Below are 25,753 nucleotides of genomic sequence, written 5' to 3'. Positions count from 1 at the left end.
CTCTTTCCATGAATTTCCGTGTCCCTGACTTTCTTACCTCTGTTGCTTGTTTCAGGATTTGAAGAAGTACCATTTCTACTATTGGTTCTGCTTCCCCGCTCTCTGTTTCCCAGAGGGGATAAAGATTATTCAACAACCTTCTGTGCTAGAGCAAGTTTTCTCGGCAAAACAGGTTTGCTTTATCAGGGTCAACTTTTATCAATATATCTACTCTATACAGTTAAATGCTACGTGAAGCTTTCTGTTTAAAGCTACATTCAGTCTTGTTACTGTGTAGATTATTGAACAGCACCATGAATTGATGTTAATCGTTTCCTCTGAAGACTGTGAGCTTAAAGGGTTTTTGTTTTGTTTGTCAAAGCCTTATCAAAGGAGTAAAAATTATGTGTGACAGCAGCTTCAGGCCACATTGATCACAATCTCTTTATCTTTTTCTGCCATTTCTCTGTCTCCATTGTTTCTCTCCTTATCAGCTGAAATCGCCAGGTAATTTAAGACCTTGACAGCTCATTACTAAGATTCAAGAGCAGCAAGATGACATTACAGCTAATTAAACATGCACTTGTTCTTGGCGAAGATTAAACCAGAGTCAAAGCACTACTTTACTGATTTTTGGGGATTTGACTTAAGATGATATCAGAAAATCCTTAACAGGTTTTTGTCATCTTAAAAATCTTTGTAAGTCTATGAAAGAGCTAAAGACTACTTTTAACCAAACTGGTTTTAGTGTTTTTGTTGCTTTTGATTTTGAAGCTTTTGCAAAAATGTTCCAGATTAAATCTGTCATTATAAAAGCTTACATAAATGAAAACAAATGCCTTTTGTAGTACAGGATGATCCCAAAGGTATGTTTTTTGTTATTTCATTTTTATTAAAATGAGCGAGGATTAAAGCCTCTGTATATGCAGCACAAGCTTGAACCATTACACTGACTCCCAAAGATGACCCTTTTTGGAAAGGTTAGGATATAATTCTCAATCATAAGAGAAGCATTTTAAAATGCTGGATGTCTTCATGTGGAGGTTTCTGCTACTACCAACCATTAGGAGACCCCTGGGGAGTGGGAGCTACCACTGAAGAGATTAAATATCTTATCAGTCTCAGGAATGCTCAGGGTTTCCCCAGGAGATGCCTGAAAATGTCTCATGGCTAAGGTCCTTCAGGAGGATCCTTCTCTGCTCATTACCATAGGAACGTGTCCTGAGAGGAGCTTGAGACTTAGACACATAGATGTTTGTCATTGCCCTTTACAAGCTTTCTGTAATTATGTCTGACGCCTAATTATTTCTGACCCAGATTACAGCACTGCAGGAGGCTTATGATGGCCTGTGTATCAAAAGGGGAGCCACTGCCGTTCCCTACTTTCTAATGAAGTACACAGATGATGCTGTTCAAATGGCGGTGCTTGAAGACTGGGATGCTTTCTTTGCTGATACCAAAAAGGTAGCACTTTTTTTCTTGTCTCAGATTGTTTCAATAAAGTTTTTCAACCCAAAGGCAAAAAAGGGAGACAGAGTGAAATTGAAAAAAGTTGGATTATATGAATAAAGCAAAGTTTTGTGGATGCAAATGAGACTGTATTACAGCTGGCTCTGCCTTGTCCGCATTTCATCAGATTAGATCTATATCCCACCCACTGCTTCTTGCCTCTGCACTCACACACATTCCAGAAATGTAAACACACCCTGTTTTTCCTCTCTAGGTCACCGTGGGTGTCTACGATCCTTGTACTCTGTCTCAACATCCTGGCTGGCCTCTCAGAAATCTGCTCATCCTTCTAGCTTACCGCTGGTAAAACCTACTTCTCTTTGTGAAGTCTGTTTGTGTGTTAATGGGTGCGGGGGAGTGCTTGCAAGAGATGAGGAAGTACTTATGAAAGCACATGTTGTTTTTGTGACATTCATTTTGAATCTTTTCCAGCAACTGTAAAAGACAGGAAATTTTAACAAAATCTCTTTTGAAATAATTTCCTGACTCAAGTGTGAGAGCAGGTGAAACACATTGGATCAGGACATCACCCTACAAAGTCAATATCACTGCTTCAATAGCTTTTTATTACCGCAACAAAATCCTAGATCAAGAGTTTTACGTCACTCTCGGATGGCAAAAGATTTATTTGACTGTTGCTTAGTCAAAGTGGAAAAAGAGTTTAGTGAGGATGGGATAAACTTGATGAATAATATTTATTTCTAAATGGAAGCGGGGGATTGCAGAACATGACTACTGCTGCCAGGATTGTGCTACTTCACTTGAAGAGCAGTAAATTTTCCTGATAAACAGGATTCACTTGGACCAATATCTCACAAATTGCTCATCATTTCATAAAAAAACTCACACTTTCCATGTCTGGACCATATACTCCATACTAGGCTGATATAGTCTCCCTGATGTCATACCGTCTATTTCTGAAGCTTAGTTTTGAATCCTATCATCTGCATTTCTCATATTTGAGACGGTGACTCAGGCTGGCCTTTACCCTCATTGCTAACAGCTACTGTGTGCCCACCTGTTAAAAAAGTCAACCATGCCCTGATGGGCAAAACTTTTAATATAGTCTTCTAGAAAAAAGGAGTCACAAAAAGTTCAACCCCTGTACCGATAAAGAAATGAGTTAATCAGACCAAACACACCTTTCTGAACCAGGCTGTTAACATATTCATTTTTGCTGAAAAGAATATCTTTTTTCAATATTTTTATTAAGATAGGACAGGACAGCGGATAGTGCAAAAAAGGGGTGCGACCCAAGCAGACAGCTCAAAGGTTGGCCTTGTGTCACACCAGCGCCCAAGGGAGCAACTTTTTTGAATTGGTGGGTATGTTTCAGATTTTCTGCAGCCAAAAAAAAGCAGTTTTCAGCTCTTACGCACTCGCTTCACGTTTAAAAATCCAAGGTTACTGCTTGTTGAGGACATATGTAAGTGCAAAAGCTTCACTGGGTTTTCACCTGCACAAAGATGTCCATCATCATCTGAGAATACCTTAAGGACTGAAGTTTTACCGACATATTACAACACACCTATACACAAATGTGTGTGTGCAGCACACAGTGTTCTTAAATACTCCAAAAGAACATCTGTGTGCCTCTTTTATGGATTTTAACACGTATTTCCTCAGAGTAGGTGTATTGCAATGTCTAACTTGTTAACTCATGCCAGAGTAATCTATGACACCTAGCAAACAGCAGCTGCTGTCTGAGTTTACGATATGTAAACACACACTTGACATGCAGTGTATGTGTGACGTCTTGAGGTTTTTATAACTGATCTGAAAATAAGTGTAGAGCTAACGGCTTTAAGTGTTTTATCTTACTTTCAGTGTGTTTTCATCAGTAATAAGAAATGAAGCTTCACGGGGCAGATGATGTGATTAAATGGAAAGTGTCTTTCTGAGCGACCCACTGTGTTTTCAGAGTTCGAAAAACAGAACAGGCTCTCCAAATCATTTTGATTCTTACAGGAGGGTAAGACTTATGTGAAGTTCTAAGATCACATTTTAACAGACTGATGTGTTTGTATATCTTGGAGCGCTTTCAGCTCACACAAGATGAGCAGGAGTCAAACAGACTTCACAGTGTTATGATGTTGCAACACATAAGTTGCAAAAGGATCTCCTGGCTCCAAGTGTTGCAGAGGAAATATTTACGCCTATCTCTGGGCTACTGGTACAAGTTTTTAGTTTATGGCTTCACATTTAATCAAAAACTGAAGATCTGAGAGTTGTCAGATATTTACACATAAACTTTTCTTTCAAGAGTTCCTCCTCTGTAATCCTTTTTGTTGGTGTTACAGTTAAAACTCATCAGTTAATCCTTTCTGTAAAGTTTGAACACACCAACATTTTTGCATTTCTGTTATATATCTAAATAACTATTCTATTTTCTACTATTTATCAAGTGCCAGTTCTTTTTCAAGGAGCGCTGCTCTCAGTTAGTACACCATAGAAAAGTTTTACCAAAGTGATGAAACAATTTATAAGTAGGAGCATACACACACAAATTCACAATGCAGTGTTTGTTCTTAATAACAGAGATAAAGAAAGCACGGGCAATCTCAAATAAGTAGGAAAGCTTCTTTGTGCTCTGATAGCGTAAACACAGAAAGCTGTATTACAAGCTTATGAATAAACAGTGCTTTGTGACCTGAGAAGTGAAACAATCAAAGTTGTGATAATGAATCTGAAAGTGATGGTTATTTGGCTGAAAAGGGGAGAATGGTTATGAAGAAAATAACCTGAAATACACTGATCGCTGTGAAAGAATACTGATCTGAAACAAAAGTCATTTTGATCTCGATCACGTCTCAAATTGATCAAGCATCCCCAAATATTGTTACTTTGTCAGCTTATCACAGAACTTAATCCTGCATGTTTCACTTCTTCATTCAGAGCTTTGTTGGATAAGAGTTTGGTAATTTTGGGGATACTGCAGATTTTATGGTTCCTTTATTTTGTTTTACTTTACACAGCAAAAACTTAAAGCTCTGCACATTTTTCCTTGTTTCTTGTCAAACACAGGTCTTTAGTCCTAAAGGGGAGGATATTATGTATACCATATTTTGAACATGGATATAAACTAAAATTGATTGATGTTCAGACTTAACATGCAGGTTTTCAAACCACTACAGAAACATATGTTGAAGAAATCCCTGAATCTGTTTGTGAACTGCTCAAAACGATCCATTCCAAAGAGCATTGACTTGATCTTATGACTAGTTAGGATATGTTTTGTTTTTGTTTTTTGTTTTTTTTGGTGGTGGTGGTGGGGGATCTTAACCTGTAAGGTCTGCCCATAGCTCTGCCCCTGGCAGGCCTCTAGAGGGCCTGCCAGGGGAAGGGGTTTTGTGAAGTCTCAAAGAGACAGCTGCTAAAATGAAGTGTTGTAGATAGATGCTGGAAAAGGGTTTTTCTAAAACACCAGAGTAAGAAAAGTAGGGGTATTTTATTTATTTATTTATTTTATTTTATTTTTTTTTAACTTTAAAATCACATAAAGCTACTATGAGGGTACTAGAGGGACAGAATAAAGCCTTGAAAACAATACTCTCTCTTTAATATGACATGACAATCCAGATATAACATTTGTTTCATGAGCCAGGAAATATGCCTAAAATTCTTTAAGGAGTAAAGAGAATTGTACTTGTAAAAAATATTTTTTCGTAATCAGAATAAACACAAGTACTTTTGCCCTACTGCAGTGGTAAATCATTTTAAGCATGGCTTGAAAGAAGATTTAACAAGTAATTGATTTGTCCTCATCAGGTGAATGTGGCTAGCTAAAGTCTACTGAGATGATGATTAGACAGATGTATGTGATTAAAGTTGGGTTCTTATTGTGTAGGAAAACATTTCTTTTGCATAGTTTCACTTTGCAAGAAAACAGTAAACTTATATTGCAGATTTTTTTAGAATATCTTTATTGTCTTAAAGGGACATATCTGTTGCAAACCAGCATCATATTACAACACAGGCAATTAAACAAAATAATACTTAAAAAAAAAAACTTAAAAAATTTAATTTCATGGAAAATGTTGCCATTTGTGTACCATGAGATATGAGACACTAAGTCCCACAGCCCGTAGTGTTTGTGTAAAGGCAACAACTTTCATGATTTGCTAATAGCACCAGCTTGGCATGACTAAACCTTTCCCTAACAAAAGTGTAAGGTGGTATGTCACCAAGTGGGGTTTTTAAGCACTGTATTGTGTAGTATTGTTTTAAGATGTCTCACCGTATCACATTTTTCTAAACCTGAAGTGTACAGCTAACAGATGATAATTTGTAATCTGTAAATGCTGTGCAGATGTTATTGTTTGACCTCATCTCTCTGTTTGTGTTTGTCTGTTTGTGTATCTGACAGGGGCTCTAAGCTCGACACAGTGGGGGTGCTTTGTTTTAGGGACAGAACTCTGCAGGGAAGCCGCTCCATCCAGCACAGTCTCATCTTCCAGATCAAACTACCTGAGCTTCTCCTCAACTCAGGTAATTTCTGTTCTTTCATGTGTTTGAATGAGTGTGTTTCTGTTTCTGCAGAAGAGTGCTGGTATGTCACACAGTGCATGCTTCCGTTCTTAGTCATCTGTGTATGCGCGTTTTAAATGTTGTTCCAGATTTGAACCCTCAGCCCATGATCCTCCTCCTCTAATCTCACACATTCTCTTTTATTCCTTTATCTGTAAAAAGAAGGGATGAAAGTAATTTAAATGGTAATCGCACACTGTAGAAGGTAGAAGCTTTGTGATCTATGAGGGTTTTTTAAGTTCAGTTGAGGTCTCTTTCTTTACCTCAGTGTATTACCCTGCAGAGGATGTTTTCATGCAATGACAGTCAAATCAGGTGTTGAATTTGCATCAACTTATCTGCTAGTGATTTGCAATGGATTAATCAGTTTACCTCACCACAGTTTCTCAGACACACCTGACTCACTTACCTTTTAAGCATAGCTAATTACCTTCACTGTGTTCAATTTATTCACACATATCTTTGAATCTATTCTTGCAATCAAAATTAGGATGAATCAGACCAGAACATTTATGTATTCAAAAACTCCAAAAATGCCTAGACAGCTTTCATGACTGAAGGGGTCTGATTTGTACCAATGAGAAGTTCCCTACAATCAACATTCTATGGTGATATAACCGATAATAATACTATCATAAATTTTACTTGTAATGTACCTTTCAGATCCGATGTTGGAAGGAGACATACATTTTAAGAGAGTGGTAAAACAAGCAGGTTAAGCAGTTATATAAAGAAGTTTAAACAACCAGAATAAAACACAAAAGTGTAAGTCTGCAAGCACAGGAGTTATGATGTTGTATGAGCTGTAGCCTCTGAATCTTTCTCTTACTTATGCCACAGTGGAGTGCATTACAGTAATCAAATTTTGAGGTAATAAAACCTATTCTCCTCTTTTTTCTGATGTTTGACATTCTGTCATGATATCTCCTCTTGTAAAAGTAGTTACTCAGAAAGCTGACCATCATTTTTGAGTTTAACTCAGAACAGTCGGGCATTTATCCTTTGATGTTGCATTTTCTAAATGTTATTTCTCTACTGTGAAATTCAATTTACCTTTGTTTTATTGGTTGTAAAAGGAGACATGCAGAAATCTAACGGATGTACAAGCCGCAACCAAGCTACAACTGGGCAATAAAAATTGTATTTTCCTTCATGAAATTAAATTTCATGCTTATTGTACACTGATAATGTTATTCTTTTTATACATATATAGCGTGTCCAAAGAGCGTAGGTTGGGAGAAGAATCCTAAGGGGGCCATGGGACCTCGGATGGTAAACCTCAGTGAAAGTATGGACCCCAAGAGGTGATAACCCTGGAACAAACGTGTTGTCACACAACTTTTTTAGTTCAGTTAAATTTATCATTGCTACAGGCTCGCATGCTGTGTCACATTTGGGAAATAATGAGTCAATAAGTGAGACTTAAGTTGTGTCTATTGGCTGTTGGCAGGCTTGCAGAGTCATCAGTGGACCTGAACCTCAAATTGATGAGATGGAGGCTGGTTCCATCTCTGGACCTAGATAAAGTTGTTGGCACAAAGTGTCTCCTACTAGGAGCTGGAACTCTGGGCTGCAACGTGGCCAGGACGCTGATGGTGAGATGAAAAGAGAAACAGTGGACTCTGACGGTTTCCCCCAATGTAGTATACACATTTTGGATTGATTTAGGAAGTCTTATGTCGCCGTTTCATATTGATACTCACATTACATAGCTGCCCACATACACAACTGAAAGATTAACCAGTCGGAGTTGGTATTTGTTTTGACTTGTTTACATCAACATATCTGAAATCAGGTTCCTACTACTACATTTCGACAGTGCTTAAGCTACTTGCAAAGCTCTAAAGCTTTGTGCATTCTGCAGAAACTCATTAACTCTTGCAGTTGATGTGTTTAAACAAATGCACTTGCCATATGTGAAAATGTTGTTCATGAATATCAAGAGTTCAGAAAACCTGTTAGAGATCACAAGACAAGATCAAGGGATCAGAAATATTCAGGGCTTTAATTGTTGTTTGTAGGAAAAAATAGTCTCAAGACAGCCTGAAAAACTATTGACATAAAATCCATATCCATCAAAGCATCCTGATATATTTTAATCATATCACCCCCTAATGGAGAACATTTTTCTTGAGAAGAAGAAAGAGTTTGCTGATGTTTGTGGCGCTCTATTAAAAAGTTTGGACTCCTTTGGCTCATGATAAGGGTTAATTAACTTGACACTAGGAAAGCTAATTTGCACCATCATACTGGAGTGTGAAATGCATTTAACGTACAGAATAAGACATATAAATAACTGGCAGGATGTGTTAAAAGTAGACAAAGGGAAATTCCCTCCCCCAACAAGTTGCACCAGGGTTGTCTTGTTTTTTTATGTCTTTAATACTTAACCACATTTGCAAAATTAAAGAGGAAAAAAGTACTCTGTTGCAGTTGATCACACAAATTGGGGAAATGACTCTACAGAGTTGTACTTTGACTTAATGACTGCATTTGAGTGTTGTCTTTGTATTTATTCATATTAATGCTTCTGTTGTCACCCTTCAACTTCAAGCACATCAGTCTCAGTTATGAATATGACTAATACCCAGGTGTATTCTAATGTTGCTGTGGCTAGACTTTGTGTTAATATGAAACTAATGACACAGACGTGGAGTAACACAAGGTTGTTTTACCTGCACACCAATTAATTCATTACATCAATAACTTTGCACAACAAAACCACCCACATGTTGTTGCTTAATGAGTGCTGCTTGGGACAATTTACATTTCAGTAAATTGAGTTAATAATGTAATTAAATATGAATATGTTCTGTGCTCTCCAGGGATGGGGAGTGAGACACATCACATTTGTTGACAATGCAAAGATCTCATACTCTAATCCAGTCCGGCAGCCACTTTATGAGTTTGAAGACTGTCTTGGAGGAGGAAAGTCCAAAGCCATGGCAGCTGTGGACCGTCTCACCAAAATCTTTCCTGGAGTGGTGAGTGCTTTAACGTATAATGAAGCTTCTGCAGATTATTATTGTTATTATTTTTGTTATTATTATTATAAAATCATGGTATTTCTGTTTGTTTGATTAGCTGCCAAACCATACGAGAAATAGCAAGAGGGTTGCTTGAATATTTATGCCATTGGTCTCATTACTTTGACAATTAATGAGCTGCTTCCCTGGAGGAGATATTCAGCTTTATATGCTGAATGAAAACCCAGACACACAATCACAGCGGGGCTCTATTTGGTTACCAAAGAGTGCACCCACCTTGTATTAAGCCATTTGGACAGTGTTCATAATACTATGATTCACTTCCTTTCGTCTGCTGTTGAGTGTTGTGTAACGCTGGATTTAGGAAACTGTTAGTTTAAAAAATGTATTCTGTTTTTTATGTTTTCATTTTATTTTCATTTGCTTTTTCTACTTTGAATGTTTTGCATGTTTGAAACTTTGAATCCAATTCTTTTAAAAACCCACAAATTATGGTCCAACACATACTGAGAGCCCTGCATCAGGACATTGCTGCATGAAATATGTCCACCTCCTGGTTTCAATGGGACTTGTGATTTCACTAAAATGATTTTAGTATTAGACTGTGATCTCATCTACATGAACTATGTATGATTGAAGTCTCATTTTCAAGTTATTGACCCCAGAAAGCTTTCAAATGGGACTCAGTGAAATATGTTGTTCTGAAAAATGAAACCTAGTGGGGCTCTATTATGATGTCAATAGAGAGTTGATGTCCTATTAAAATGCACACAGGTAATTGCCATGTCACCATGTCATCAACTTGACTCCCCACCACCTTCCCATTTTCAGTTTTGCACATATACTTCTGGGGATAAGAAAAGGAGTAAAGAACTGAGGTTCACCATTTGATGGATAGCTGTGTGCTGTCATGACATCTGGTACATCCTCCTATTTTTATCGGTGGGGGTGTTTTTCTGCTTTTCCTCTTCCCTGCGGGGCATCAGGTGCTAGTGTTAAAGATGAAAAGGATGATGAACAGAGTCAGCACAGAGCCAGGAATGAATCATTTGAACTGAAAGGGTTATCCAAGGTCACTGTTTTGAAAAGGGTCACGCAGGTTTCAAAAGTCTGTGGCCTGAAAAGTTTGTAGAGTTAGCACCAACTTCTCCTCTCTTTCTTATACTTTTAACAATGGCTGTGTCAGATTTTATTGGAGATACCAACAGTGACATTTTAACGATCGTAATGAATACTTCTTGTCTTTCAAGAATCAATTCACACAATCACAGTGTTTTCTTTGTCTCATTTGGCGGCATATCTGGGTTGTTGATAGTGGAAATTAGAAAATGATTACCATCTTTGTTGCCTGAAGTCACCCTCCCAGTGCTTGGCAACACCAACGTCAAAGTGAAACGTAAATTCTAGGCTTGGTTGACAACTCCCACTCTTGAAACCTGGACAGTGATGAAGTAGACTCTCTGATGCCACAAAAGTGGCATTTGGTTTCGATCTCACGCCTCATCCTTTCCCCTTTTTCTTCCTCACTTGACAGAGAAACTGCTCTTGACATTTCCATTCACCTCACTGTCAAGCTTAAAATCACTGGAGATAGTCCCAGTTGTAAAGTTTGGCAAAGGATATTAAATGTCATGAATGATTTTGTGTTGAATAGAAAGATGTGACTTTTATTTTTTGATTCTCCACTATCAGCCCCATCCAAACTGGCTTCAGGTCAGCTGTGACCATGAACTGATGATATGTTGAGAGACTGCTCATGCTGTGCCCTTGATAATTTGTTGAGACATGTGTGCCACTTAGCTGAAAGTGCCCCCAAAAGACATATTGGCCAGCGCTTGGTTCTTCTTTGAAGCAGCTGACTTCCTGTACAGATCAGAGCATGAAGTTTTAGAAGGAAGGTGTCCTTTCTTTGGGATGTTCTGCCTCGCAGAAGCTTTTAGGTAGCAACACATCTTGGAACAGAAGGTGTGAGAGTACTGTAGTGTTTCCTCATAAGCAGTCAAACAGATTCCCATGCGTCTGGTACATGATTTAAAAATTTCACAGCTTGATATTAACATTCTGTTATGAAAAGACATCTCATATAACTTATTTCTGCAAAGCAACATTGGTTTGAATGTGTCAGCTGTAAAAATGGGCATTTGCACCATCTAGAGACAAGTAAATAAATAGCTTTAAGAGACTTAAAGTTGCAACCAGAAATATTCACCCTCTTACCCCTAAAGTAGTAGTTTGGGAATGAAAGTAAAGGGCAATAAATGACAAAAACTTAGTTAAGGAACATGTCTAAGTTGTCCTGACTAGGTTGCCAAATGCCCTTGATGTGTTTGGGTTTCTTCCATATCCAGTCAGGTTTGTATCTGTTCCATACGTTTTAAACTTTCTTCTCATGCCCCAAATGGTTTCTCTATCTGCTACCCCCTACTTCTCTTGAAAATCTTTGTGTACCAAGATCCTAAGGTGTGCTGAAATTATCTCCTTCCTAAATTTTTGTAGACGCTTCTTTGTCTTTTCGATGTTTGCAACTCAACATGAATACCTTCATGGAAGGGGTTTCATCTCAGCTGAACGAAATGGGGGGGTCTTTACAGAGTTCCTAAAGGTTCAATTATGTTTTAACACCGCTTTAGGCCATAATAACTGTCAAAAGCTTTAAAAACAACTGTATCATATCAGGTTTGAATAGTTCATATACGACTGTCTGAACAAACAAATTGTTACATACACAAATACTTCACCATGCATTTTCTGTGTTAGTTTGATTTATCACTCAACAACAAGCTGGCGGCTGATTGAGAATTTAGTCAAAGTGTCTGAAACAGGCAGTAAAAAATCTACCTGCAGTGCTTTTACAGTAAATGTGATGGGAGGAGGAAAAATACTACTCCTTTAAAACCATAAGTTCAGTTGTGCGACTAGAAAACCATAACACAGAAGTACTAAAAGTTTCAGAAATGTAAAAACAAAAGGTCTGTGAACTGCTGTGAACAGCCTCGACTCCACTCTTTAGGTGACAAAAAATAAATCTGGTTGAGAAGCTGAATATGTAATCAAAACATAAAACTGCTGAATTCATTGCTCTTGATTGCCAATTGTGTAAGATGCAAGCCTCCACAGGCTAATTGTATACTTGGGTCTGTTGGTATTGTCCAAAATGAATTTGGAAATATTAATGAAAATCTAATATTGTGCGTCCCTACAATTTAATCTGTATGAAACTGTATGATCAGAGTTTTTTTCTGCCTCTTTGTCCTTGTCTCCTGCAGAATGCAAAAGGATACAACATGAGCATCCCAATGCCTGGTCACCCTGTGAATTTCTCTCAGGCCACTCAGTCCCAGGCCCAGAAAGATGTGGAGCAGCTGGAGAAGCTCATCTCAGAGCATGATGTGGTCTTTTTACTAATGGATACTAGAGAGAGCCGCTGGCTGCCAACAGTGATCGCTGCCAGCAGGAGGAAGGTAGAAAAAGACAGAGCTGTGTGACATGATGAGTGGGGTTAGGTTGGAGATGAGGGAGGTTAATTAAAGCTCTCACTGATGGTGTGATGCTGTTTTATAATGACATGGTAAATGGACTGGTACTTATATAGCGCTTTTCTGGTCTTTACAACCACTCAAAGCGTTTAACACTGCTCGTTTCATTCACCCATCCATACCACATTCACACACTGATGGCAGAGGTTTGTTGATGGGAACCATCAGATTTAAAGTAACACATTTGCACTCATCCATACACAACTGATCAACAGTGGGAGTGTGTGTGTATATATATATATATATATATATATATATATATATATATATATATATATATATATATATATATATATATATATATATATATATATATTAGTGCTGTCAGGTGATTAAAAAAAATAATCTAATTAATTACAGGATTTGTAATTAATTAATCTAATTAATCGCATTTAAATCTCATATCTGCTTAAGGTCCCAAAATAAAGAATTTGAATTCCAGGACATTAAAATTACATTAAAAGACATTTAACAATAAGGTGGGAATATATACAACACATTTTTAGGTACCCTGAGGCATAAGGAACAAATGAAAAAAGTGTTATGGTTCTATCTTTACAAAATCTACACAGTCCTGCACTTAAAATAAGCTGATTTGATTTTTAGGATGTTTTTTGCTTCTGTTCACATTTTTACTCAATGTGGACTCAATTTTCACTGCAATATGAACTTCTGTACTTCTATGAGGTTAGGAGAACCAGGGCTAAAGGCTAAAAACTGTGAGGAACTATGTACAAAACACTTTTTTCAAGTCTTCGATCAAAGGAAAATGAAGTATTCTCAGTTTAACATGCTCTGAACACACAAACTGTTGCTCATTGGTACAGAGCAGCCCCAAGCTGAAAACACCAGGAAGATGGAAGGAAATTTTCAAAGAATTCTCTAGATTTAAATATAAGACCTTTTTTGATCATTCAGGGCTTGTTTGATGCAGTAGAGAGTGTAAAATTACCTGTTTTTTACAGAATTGAGCTAGAGCAAATGGTTGATTTTCTGTAGGTTTTCAAAAAGGACGTGTGAATAAACGAGATGTGGACGGCAGTCCCCTTAAAGCAGGGATGTCAAACTCGTGCCATGGAGGGCCAAGAGGCTGCAGGTTTTCTTTCCTACCACAAACTCCACCAGCTGATTTCACTGATTAGTCCCTGCTTTCTGCTTGAAGGTGAGGTAATTAGTGGAATCAGCTGGTGTAGTGTTTGGTTGGAAGGAAAACCTGCAGCCTCTTGGCCCTCCATGGCACGAGTTTGACATCCCTGCCTTAAAGGATAAGTTTGGTTTATACAGCTTTTCCATTGTTTATAGAATGAAGTAGAACAAAATACTCACCAAGAAGGCTTTCCTGATCCAAGCAGTGCTTCGGGAGATATTTAGATCCAAAAATTGTGCAGCGGACGTCCGTATGATGGGATCCATCGGGGCATAGACAGCGCTGCTCCTTAAAATGGCATTAATCGTCCAAAAACTCATGTTTTTCACCAATATTCCATCATGGTCGGCTCCGAGATAGTCCTCTGCTGCAGCCTGTGTCACTCCAGACAGCGCTGTGCGGCTGTACTGACCTCTGAACTGAGGAAGACTTTGTTTACGCTTGCCCCTCAAAGAAACGAGAATGCCACTTTTTTCATGTAGGACAAACGGTTTGTAAATGCTAGACATTTGGAAATTAGTGCGTCTTTGAACGCCTCGCGGGTTTGGAAACCAGATTAATCTGCGTGAATTTTTATGACGCGTTAATTTGCGATGTAATTGATGAATCTAATTAAAGCGTTACAATGACAGCCCTAATATATATATATATATATATATATATATATATATATATATATAAATATATATGCACAAGTTAATGTATTCTTGTTGCTCATGTCATAAAAGATTTTATATTTATATACTTTTTACTGAGTGAAAGCCCAGCACTTTGGCAGGGTACAGCTGTGATTTGATTTGATTTTTCTGTAAGCTGGAACTTGACATTTGAAGCACATTTGACCTTTCATTGTGGAAACTGAAACAGCTGGAGGTCTTTTTTGTGCTTCTGTCAAATAGTCGGCTTGTCGCTTTAGCTGTATTTGTTTCCAGGCCATGTCAGATTGTTGAACAATGTTTGGGGAACTTGTAAGCCTTCAGTAACTGTGATGAAACTCCTTTGTTGTTGTATTAGTAGCAGTTAAGTGTTTTGGGGCTAGCTGATTATGTTTTCTTGATGACTTGCTCAGCTGAGTGGTTGTTTTGCCTTTTGTGCTGTGAGGCTGTTAAAGACTTCATCGCAAATTGGCTTCACATTCTGGTTTTATGACTCCTCCAAAAGTCTAGGGGTTCTTCAAATTGTTAAAAGCCAATTAATGTTTCATTTAACTGCGCTTTGAAATGATTAAACACATTGTACCCCTCATTGTTTGTGTAAAAGAAGCTATTCAGTTGATTAGATTTTGTGGAAATGTGCTGTGTCCTGAAAAACAAAAGTTTATAACCATGACTGTAATTGTTCTTTCACTCTTTCAGCTTGTGGTGAACGCTGCTTTGGGATTCGACACGTTTGTCGTGATGCGGCATGGCCTCAAGAAACCCATTGGTCAGGGTGTTTCTGCAGGTGCTGACTCCTCTTCCTCATGCTCTTCCGCTTCTTCTTCGTCCTCCACACCTGGCGCCTCTGTGTCCAATGTCCCTGGTTCCTCGCTGTTCTCCAACATCCCCGGGCACAAACTAGGCTGCTACTTCTGCAATGATGTCGTGGCACCAGGAGATGTGAGAAATACATGCAGTCATGTACTCAGATAATTTAGGTTTCAATGCTCCCCAAATATAAAATGCTGGGTCTTGAAAACAAAACATGGTTGCCACTGAACACAGACTGGAGAGCTAGTTTTCTAGTTCCTTTTGGCTCAACATAACCATTCAGCCCATTCTGGATCATTGGGTTTGTCAGCAGACATCTCTGTTACTAACCTTTGGCAGCTATTTAAATCCTTGCCTCACTCTTATTTAACTAGCAAATGATATCAAGACATTCCTCCCAGCTCATTATTCTTCTTGAACACATGGTCAAAAAACCTCTGCTGCCCCCTACTGAACAAAACTTCCAATGATTGTTTGACTTTTGTAAGGGGAGCTAAGACAAGCTTGCTTGTTTTTAATTCTGCAAGACTATCTGAAGATGAAGTGCTGGTGCGAACTCTGATGATCCCATTTGAGAGAATAGTTTTGAATAACAGAAACCCTATTACCGTTGTGATTATTGGGTTGCTAAAACCTGCTTTATATGCATCACTCAGCCCACTGTCATCATTTTGATTAAGCTTCAAGAATACCATGTCTGCCTCCTGAACCGAGAAACACTTATTCACGTTAAGACAACTGATCCTGGGATGACCCATCTTTAGTTTTTCACTTTATGTTGCTGATTTTCCTTCCCAGTCAACCAGGGATCGGACTCTGGATCAACAGTGCACAGTCAGCCGACCTGGCCTGGCCATGATAGCTGGAGCCCTGGCAGTGGAGATGATGGTGTCTATTCTGCAGCACAGTGAAGGGTAAGCAAAAACTTAATCATTGTTAGTTTTAGGAATCATAGCTGCAGAAACTTTTGGATACAAGACAGAACTTTATTTATTTTTTAAGCAGCACAAGATTGCTATCTCTCAATTTTTAGAAGTAACTTAATCAAGGTATTAAGAAAATCATTCAACTTTTAACTTTATAGGAAGGGTGCACTTTATATTGAAGGTCACATTTATAACATTATATTTAGATAAAATTATTTTCTTTAATTCAGTTCAGTTCAATTTATTTTGGATAGCCCCTAGAGATGCAGCATTTCATTTTCAAGGTGTGCTAACCCAAAAAACATACTACAAAACACAACATAAATTAAAATCAAACACAACAGACAAACTATACATACTACTCTTCTTGAGATACACTCTTACATACCCCACCAACCCAGCATGAAATAATGAAGAAATAAGTAAATAAATAAATAAATAAATAAAAGAATAATGAGGTTATAAGAACATTTTACCACCAGATAACATTAATATAGTATTGCAACAAAAGATTAGTAAATCAATCAATAAATAAATCCATAGAACATAAAGTGAATAGAATTAATAGATAAATTCCCCCAAAACCAAAGAGAAAAAAAAAACATCAAAAGCAAGAACAGCTGGTTTGTAAATGGGAGAATAATTGTGATCTGAAGCTATTTTGAGAAGTTATTGATTTTAAGGAGGAAGAAAGATTATTCTAGTAAGATGGAGCTTTGAACATAAATGACCTGCAACCTATTTCTTTATGGATTCTTGGAATTGTGGGAAAAAAAAGCTATTTATATCACGAAGGGAGTATAGGGGCTGATATGGAATTAGAAGCTGTTAAAGGTATGAGGGTACATCTAAATGGGCATTTTTATAAAAGGAACAATAAACAGTCTAGATTTAGGATGAAGCTAATTTAGGGACTCATACATGAGACAGTGATTTGCATAAAGAATTATAAAAGGTAGTGAGAGGCTTCAAAATTGAGTCTGTGGTGTTCTGATAAACAATATCGGCATAATCAAGTATAGGAAATAAAAGTTGGGAGGTGATTTGTTTCCTCACTTGGAAAGAGAAACAGTTGATTGACCTATAGAGAAAACCTAAACAGCCATACAATATTTTGCAGATAAGGTCAATATGTGGTTTGGTTGTGAGTTCAGGGTCCATCCAGAGTCCAAGGTATTTAAATACATAAACTGGATCGAGAGGGGTACCATCACAGCAATCAACGGCTATATCTGATGAGTGTGATAAACCATATCTTGTGCCAAACAACACTGAGCATGATTTTTTCTTGTTTGAAACAATTCTACTGTTCTTGAACCAGTGTTGAACAGTTTCAAAGTCAAATTGTAAACTGTAAATTGAAACTGAAAAGGCTCCCACTTTTGAAACAATTTTTGCTGTTCTGAACTAGGCTCCAGTCAACATTTGCAACAAGTGTTTATCACCCAACATCGACGGGTGGATCAGAGAGAGGAGGGGAAAGTTCAGGGAAGGTGTACTGTTTACAGGGTTCGTACAGGTCCTTGAAATCCTTGAAAATGCTTATTTTTTCATGTTGTGTTTTCAAGGTTTGAAAAGTACTTGATTTTCTTTTCGAGTGCTTGAGAATGCTTGAATTTATAATCGTATATAACTACTCAGCCTCCTAATTCAACAGATCGATCCAATAGAGAGAAATAAAATAAAATTGTGGCGGAAAAAAAAAACGTTCCATCTGTTGGGCTCGCGGGTGTAACATAACTGGTCTGTTTATATGTGCGTTGTGACGTCTCCCCCATGAGGATTGTTCCTTAAGCAGCATGCCGGGAGGCATGACCGTTGACAGGAGAAAGAAAAATACAAATTTTGGATTAAACGTAGCGCAAATCCCCGTGCAGCATACTGCAATGTATGTAAAAAGGAGATTGCAGTGGAAGCTATGGGCGAGTCGGCACTCGCCAGCCACATTCGAGGTACCCTGTTAGCCCTACGCGTTAATTAGCCAATTAGCCTGCTACCTGTTGAAGCTAACCAACTTTTTATGCTACATGCGAGGCATGAGTGATGAAGGCAGTGTGCCATTTAACTTAAAGGTAGTGTTGCCCGCGGGTGTTTGTCGGGGCAGGTTATAAAATAACTGCGGTGGGGCAGTGACAAGTTTTGTCTACAAATACCGGGTCGTGCCTGGTCTGAGCATACGGCCGCGGCGGAGTGGGAGGCTCGCCCTGTACATACGAAGGAACGAAACGGCGTTTCTCATTGAGACCCGGCACAGACGAACAACAGTCATGTGATAACCTGCCCCGAGCATCAAACCATAAAGGTTAGATGGCTCGTTCGTGCTAAAGCCGCGCTACCGGCTTGGTTTATTATAAGCGTCTGAGATGTGGCTATCTAACTCATTGTTTGAGAATAATAAAAACCATAGAATTCGATACAAAAAGTAGGGCTGGGTTAAAAAAAATCGATTCTCAAAATTAAAAACGATCCTCATTTTCAAAATTTGACATCGATTCATAAAGTCCAAGGATCGATCTTTTAATTAGATTTGTTCAGATTAATTCTGAGGGTCTGAACTGGAGATATGACTTCACTGTTTGTCTTCAGACTGATCCACTGAGCTGTCAGCTGCTTCATTAACATACACGGTGTTGGGAAGGGTGCGTTTAATTTGTTCTCCCAGTCTGCCCTGTTTGTGGACCATCTACTGTGGAGGGATGTTGTTTTCACAAAGGAGGGAGCTGCATTAAAAAAAATTGTTGTAATATAATAAATATAATATAAATCCTCATAATGCTCCTAATACTCTTAGTTTCAAAGATAATGATACCAGTTTCGTCAGCAAGTGATGAGAATCAGTTCATTGAGAAGTAGTAAAAAGACAAGAATCAGGAAAAAAAAATGCTGTTTTTTTGTAAATGCGAGTCCTCTCTGTGAAGTTGTGAACAAATGTGCTGTTAAACACAAAACAATGAAATTGCCATTTTGTGTGCGCATCAATTTCTTAACATTATGAAATTAACAACTGCTCACAGTACTTGAAAAGTTTGAAAATTGACCTTGAAGTTCCTTGAAAAGTACTTGAATTTAACCGTGAAAAATCTGTATGAACCCTGTGTTTAGTGAAGTCCCTGCATAGATTAGGGTAAATGATAAGCAGAAAAGTCAGAGAGATAACTACAAATGAAGAAGAGTAATCTAAAGTAACTTGTATTTAAGCCCAAAGCTGAGCTTCATTTCCCCCAAAATGACCCCCATTAAAACCAGCCTGCTTAAAAAAAAGAGCCATGCAAACTCTGACATGTGGTCAGACAGTCTCTGGTCAATGAGCGGCCAAGACCACCCGCAGGCGTCTGACTCCTTTTATCAGGGCTCTGTGCTGGTACTGAAGGGGGCTTTGCCTTTAAGGTTGATGCCCCTTCAGTGAGCTTAGCTTTCTTATTTCTGCTTCCTGATGGAGCAGCACTGCAGCTGCAGTCTTTCACTCCCTCTCTGTCCTTAATTTGGTTGCAGCACAGCTCTCCAGAATTAGTTGAGCAAAATAACTTTGTGTTAGCTCCAGTAGCTTTGTTGCGATTTTATAATCCCTCTCTCATTTTTATGCCTCAGAAGCCCTTACATTGTGATTCAGTCAGCTCTCAAGTTCATTTGGAAAGCTGTACCAGCTCGTTTTTTTCAACCCTTAAAAGTGTTTTTTTTTTTCGTCCCTAAACTCTGATGGGGATGTTTTTCCCTGTTAGTGGGTTATTGTGTGCTGGTGTGTCTTTGTGGAAATGAATTTGTGTGTGCCTTTTTTGGTGAAAGTCAAACTAAAGTGGCCGCTTGCCGGTCCCGATAAGACAGCCATTTTCTTCCCGAGTGTTTTGAGATGTTATAAGCCGTTGCAGAACTTCTCTGCCCATCCTGGATAAAAAGCTTAGGGAGCAAAGAAGACAGAGAGAGAGAGGAAAAAAGTACTTTCTTTACCTCTACGGTTGTGTAAGTCTGTCCTTTACAACAAGATCTCGCTGCCAGCATCTGCCCCCTCTGTGTCCTTGTTCTTTGGCTGCTTGTTTATTCCCTGTGTTTACGTCTCCTTCCCTCTTTCCCCCATCTCTCTGTCCCTATAAAGGTCCCTGCACCAAGGTACAAATGAGAAGAACTTAGACTTTCAAATGTCAGCAAAAATGAAACTATGTGTGAAGAAACTAGACACTATCATCATTAATATGCCTAGATATTGCAGTCTTTTAACCCTTTTTCTCAGATACCATGAAAATCTATGCTAGAAAATGAATCAACCTACTTTAGGGTATAGTAGACAAAATCCACCTTATTAGACATTTTAATGCTATCTTTACAAAAACAATTATCTATTTCTTGTTGAAAACAATATCACACCTTTTTATTTAATATGGTTACTCAGGTTTTCCCAAATGTTTATACTGATGTAGATCAAAGAGCCCAATTACCCTCAGGGTGCAAGGTTGTGCTTATCAGTAAATTGTGATATGTGAAATAAAATCTAGATAGATAAACCAACTGATTTTTTCCTCTCTATTCAGTTTGAATTCACGTGTCAAGGCTTTATCTAAACGCCCCAGAAATTGCTGCCAACATTACACAAGCTGTGATTTCACCCACACACAAAGAAACGTAAATGCCGCATGAAAATGTGCCGAGTGTTTAATTTCCTTCCTCCCTGTCTCCCTCCTCAGCGGCTATGCAGTGGCCAGCAGCAGCGATGACAGAATGAATGAACCTCCTACCTCTCTGGGTCTGGTGCCACATCAGGTCAGTCACACACACCCACCTGCCTTCTCACACTCTGTGACCTCTTCTAATACATGACGTGTCAGCCATGACGTGTCAGCCAGACGCAGCTAATTATAAGCCCCATTCTTAAGTGGCCTGTTCATCTATACCTCTCTTAATTGTATAAAAGCAAGAGCATTTGCCTTCACTTTGCAAAGCAGTCTTCATCCAATGCATAAAATGGCAGCATTTCTGTAAAATGTTAACAGCATCAAGAGGCTGAAATTTTTCCCTAAATGGGAGGAAATCCAGGTGCAAGGGTCCTGAGCTGGCCTGCTTACTCATAATCTTGGGGAGTGAGGCTGGTTGGAAATGCTGCCAAGTTCTGGGAAACAGCATTGGAGGCAGATTAATGTTGTGAAATGAAAATTCAAATGATGGGCACCAGCTCTGATGAATGTTTCTGCTGTAAGCATGCCAAACCACTCTTTATCAAAACTTCCATCTCCTGCAACATTGTGTTTTTCGATGAAATGTCATATCTCAGAGCCACCTTTTATCATCATCAGCCTGAAGCACACCTGTGTAATTAGCATGCTGTTTAATCAGCCTCTTGATATGCCAAACCTCTCAGGTGAATGGATTATCTTGGCAAAGAAATTGTGCTTTCTGATCCACACATAACTCATTTTAAAGAGAAATAGTCTTCAATTATAACAGCAGGGACTCAAACAAATGTGTAGCATTTAGCTAAGTGTCTCTGTTGGATATGTACTTCAAGTTTAAAGGGATGCTGAGGAACAGGCTGATTTTTTTGTTGTGGGCTGTTGTATCACTGAAGCACAGGCTGTGTAACCATCAATGATAACTGCATAACAACTACAGTAACAGAGCAGACGAGGACTACTGAACAAGTACTAGTTACATCTTTTGAAGCATTCAAACTGATCTTGCTAAAGGAGGCTGGTACATGAAGTATGTTTGACCTTCTGGTCTTGATGAATATATTTGTCTGTCAGCATTTTAACAAGCAGCATACCAGAGACCAGAGACCTCAGTTTTAAAAAGGTCAGATGTACACAACAAACAGAAAAACCTTCATTGTACTTTTCTAGACTGAATAAATCAGTGAGTTACATTTATTTTTCTGTGTTCTTCAACCTTTTAGTACAACATGTTTTCATGGGCTGATCTGTATATTTATGCAATTTAGTGGTTTATACTTCTTGGGTAATGTACAGGCATTTGCCAAGTTAAAGAGGGGTATCATGCTTTTTAAGATTTATAATGTCCCTCTTGTACCCCTGTAGTAGCTTTACATTATTTAAAGCTTAAGAAAAAAATCAAATTTCCTCATGCTTATGTTGTAGAAAACCCATGTTTGTGCCTGTGTTTGAACCGCTGCTCTTTAAGGCTCCCTGCTCCACAAACCGCCTTCATTCTGATTGGCTAGTACTCTGGAGGCCTGTCAGGGCAGAGCTATGGGCAGACCTTGGTGCTTGAGGCCCACACCTTTAACATGTCACGAACCAATCAGAAGATCCTCATGCAATGGCTTTATCATTTTAACAAGTCTCATGAAGTTCATGTGAAGATCTTGTGCTATTTTTAGAACCAACATTTTAAAGACAGGTTTTGGTGATTTCTAAAATGAATGAAGAAGTAGCTGTTTGAAAATGTGCACATGCTAGTATGAACATCCTGCATTGCTATTTTATATCCATGGATAAAATATGGGTGTGCATAATAACCCCTTTTTAAAAAAAATTAATGTTTTTTCTAGAGTTGTTTTGCTGTGAATTGATGCAAATGTATGAAAGTGAATCTTAAGGTAAGTCAGCTTACAGCTAATTTAATGGCCATATATTCAAAGAAATATGGCTGAAGAATCAAGACATCCCCCCCAAAAGATTAATGTTTTTATTTTGCTTTAATTTTTTGGTGTTTGGATTCAAATTTCAGAAAAAGGATAAGTCTGAACATAGAGGGTGACCCAGCAAAATTCTCTCCATAGCCTTTCTTGAGACCCAAACTCCCGGTGTTTGCAAACTTGTGAGTCTGTGAAGTTCCACAGAGTGTTGACATTGATTTGAGAGAGGTCATGATCCTGTTTGCCATTTAGTAGAAACTTGCCAACTGGAGATTGCCATTTAAAATGTTAAGCTCCTTTTCAAGGTTTAACTTTCGATGATACTCCAGATACTTCCCACAATCAAATTTATTTTGGTTAACAAAGGAAATACTACTGTCATAAATAGGCACTTCTATGTGGAATAAAATGTACCTTCATGAAATGTGCACACTTCCAATTTATACCAGAGTGAAAGAAATTTACTTTTAAATTTATGATTTAGTAATCATGAAATTTTTCATCCTGAATTTTGCAGGGTCACCCTTTAGAAGAAGCTGGAACAGATTTCTTTTTGGCCTCAAGTTTTGTCAATTGATGTCGGTGGTGCTTGAGAACAAACAGATTTCTAGCTTTCATAAGCTTTCCTCAGAAATGGGAAACAAAATGTCACAATCCTGTTTTGTCTGTGTTGTGTTGCAGACTGTTTATGCATAGAAATTGTGTGTGAAATGCATCTCATCATGACGTCCAGCCTCTCTTGCTGTGCCTTTGTGAGCTGTGAGCCGAGTTGACACCTCCAGCAGTGTTGACAACGATTACAAATGGATAGGGTTTACAAAGATGCAATTTAGATCACATTTGTTGATTTGCATCTCATAAGAGTAGACAGGAGTTTTTAAGTCCATGGTTTTGATGCATGACGCGATGTGTTTTACACGAAGGTTCAACAGAAACAAGACAAAAAGTGGTGAAAATGAGGCTTGCCTGTATGTGAAACAGCACTTAAAGGTAGAAAAAAAGGAACATTCCGTACAATTAGTGAATGTTTTCACCTGTAATTAGCCTGTCAAAGGATGTGACAACGATGAGGTCTTCATTATTTTTACCAAAACACAGGGAAAGTTTGACCCACACCTGATACACTGATTGTATTCATGATATACTCTAAACTTGGGGAAGGGGTTACCAAATGAAAGCAGACCAAATGATCTGCAGCCACTCAAGCCATGCCCTTTTACTCACTGATTGTTGCCTCATGAGAGTCTCACCACCACCATTTGCATCACCATCCTTATTCATCACCCTGAGAATCTGAATTTCTGCCATTTGCTTGACACCTCTGCTGCTTTTGGCATTTCAGCCAACTAATGCGAAGACTCGGGATGCAAATAGAGTGTTTGTAAGCGAGTATGTGCTCGTGTTTGTGTTTGGGTGGAGAAGAGGGTGCAGTCGAGGTGACAAGATAATGATGACCAAAGCGATAGAAAAATGGAGGGTGAATAATGTGCCTGCAGAGATTAATACTGTGAATGTGTTTATCCATTTGCTGTATTTATAAAGCTAGACAGCCGGTTCTCCAGCAAATGACTTCTTAATCCCTCTGCGGCTGAGTCGTTACAGGCTGTCTATTCTGTGGTGCCACAGTGACAGCTTGTGGGGGTTCAGCATATTTATTTACTAGTGACAGAACATGTCCCAGTATCTGTAGCTTCATAATAACTATCGAAGCAATATACTTTCAGTATTAAATATTGTAGTATTTATTTTGTAAAAAGTCTCTGAAATCCCAAAAAGTAGATATTTGTTGTGTGCTCAAGAAGTCAATCAAGTTTTATGCACATATTTTACCGACAGCATCTCCTAAAGTCTGAGTGTTACTCAGGGTCTGCTATTTTTAAGAAACATAAGCGCCTCCTGCAGGGTAGAGTTAAGGATTGCACTTCAGGCTGTTTCATCCTCAATCCTTACCCTTTCGGGGTTGTTAAAGGGGTGTGGAGTGTGTCCCAGCTGGCATTTGGTGCAAGGTGGGGTACACCCTGAGCAGGATACCGGCCCATTATGTTAAAACAAACAACCATCCACACACGCACTCAACCCTTTGAGTAATTCTGTGGGAGAGAATTAACATGTGCATGGGTAGAATGTGCTAACTTCACACAGATAGGCTCCTGCTCAGCCGTTAATTGAACCAGGAACCTTTTTTTTTGCTGTGAGCAACAGTGTTAATCACTTCACCATTGTGTAGCCCTGAACTTAACCTAAGAATGTCCAATTAAGTCAAGATTTTTCATGCCATTTATTCCTGTGGCATGTTTGAGAAAACCTTCAAAATTTAATTTGCAACACTGTAGGGACTCTCACCAGAGTGTTCTATTCTGGATGTAACTGCTTCATTTATCTCAATAGTGTTGAAGCCTTTTCTTTTTCTTACTATTACAAAACTGGCAGTGAGAGACCAAATATGCTCCTGTTAATCAGAATTAAGAGGGTTGGTTGCATTGTTTAGCACACATGGCAAGGGACAGGGTACATAATCACTTCCCTAACACACTACTATCCAATGTACCTAAGTTATCTGTGTACCTCCTCTTTTACCTTGAACTTGGCATGACTCGAGAAGCTCTTTTAGGTTTTTTGACCCTCCAGTAGGTAAAGGGCCAGAAGGTGGAGAGATGCTTTTGTACTTGTACCTTTAAACTGTAAAGTACAGCACACCCTTCTCAGACTTTGCATCGCTAGCTACTGTTTTTGACAATCATACTTCCTTTTTTGATTTGGTGAGGATCAGAAAAAGCACCAATATTGACGTCTTGCATGAGTTAGGGAAAAAAAAAGCAAGTTAATTGAACAAATTTGAAGGCAAATAGTTTTCTGGTCCTTGAAACGACACTAAACAGAGTACACTGTCTACATCTTATTTTAGTTGTATTTATAAAAGCCTAATATCACAAGTTTTCCTTTAGGCCTTTACAGTTGATGCATCACATGACATTTTCAGCCTTTTTACAATAATGAGAGCCTTGAAATCAGACCCAAAATAACTACTTTAGCAGTAAAAATGGAAAGAAATATCTCAAAGAGTACCATAGGAGTGGTCGACAGAATTAC

At 38.4% G+C, this 25,753-nt stretch overlaps 1 protein-coding gene across 2 annotated transcripts in view; it reads left to right on the top strand.

The window, feature by feature from the left end:
• The window catches only part of atg7 (ATG7 autophagy related 7 homolog (S. cerevisiae)), a 65,484-nt gene that overhangs the window by 3,100 nt on the left and 36,631 nt on the right, over window positions 1–25,753 (top strand). Inside the window, exons 6-16 of one of the 2 annotated variants that reach the window (XM_074679398.1) lie at window positions 56–172; window positions 1,297–1,443; window positions 1,703–1,791; window positions 5,855–5,976; window positions 7,229–7,319; window positions 7,466–7,610; window positions 8,841–8,999; window positions 12,269–12,463; window positions 15,041–15,283; window positions 15,953–16,068; window positions 20,757–20,832. In XM_074679398.1, the coding sequence (XP_074535499.1) occupies window positions 56–172; window positions 1,297–1,443; window positions 1,703–1,791; window positions 5,855–5,976; window positions 7,229–7,319; window positions 7,466–7,610; window positions 8,841–8,999; window positions 12,269–12,463; window positions 15,041–15,283; window positions 15,953–16,068; window positions 20,757–20,832 (1,500 nt within the window). Of the gene's footprint in view, window positions 1–55; window positions 173–1,296; window positions 1,444–1,702; window positions 1,792–5,854; window positions 5,977–7,222; window positions 7,320–7,465; window positions 7,611–8,840; window positions 9,000–12,268; window positions 12,464–15,040; window positions 15,284–15,952; window positions 16,069–20,756; window positions 20,833–25,753 lie in introns of both variants that reach the window. The other variant, XM_074679389.1, reaches the window with a different exon arrangement.

This window comes from Halichoeres trimaculatus, unplaced genomic scaffold (assembly GCF_033239565.1).
Source record: "Halichoeres trimaculatus isolate MK-OKI-2021-1 unplaced genomic scaffold, fHalTri1.1 fHalTri1_scaffold_1, whole genome shotgun sequence".
Taxonomy (NCBI): Eukaryota; Metazoa; Chordata; class Actinopteri; order Labriformes; family Labridae; genus Halichoeres; species Halichoeres trimaculatus.
The sequence above is the reverse complement of the archived record's forward strand: the minus strand, read 5'-3'. Positions and strand labels throughout refer to the sequence as shown.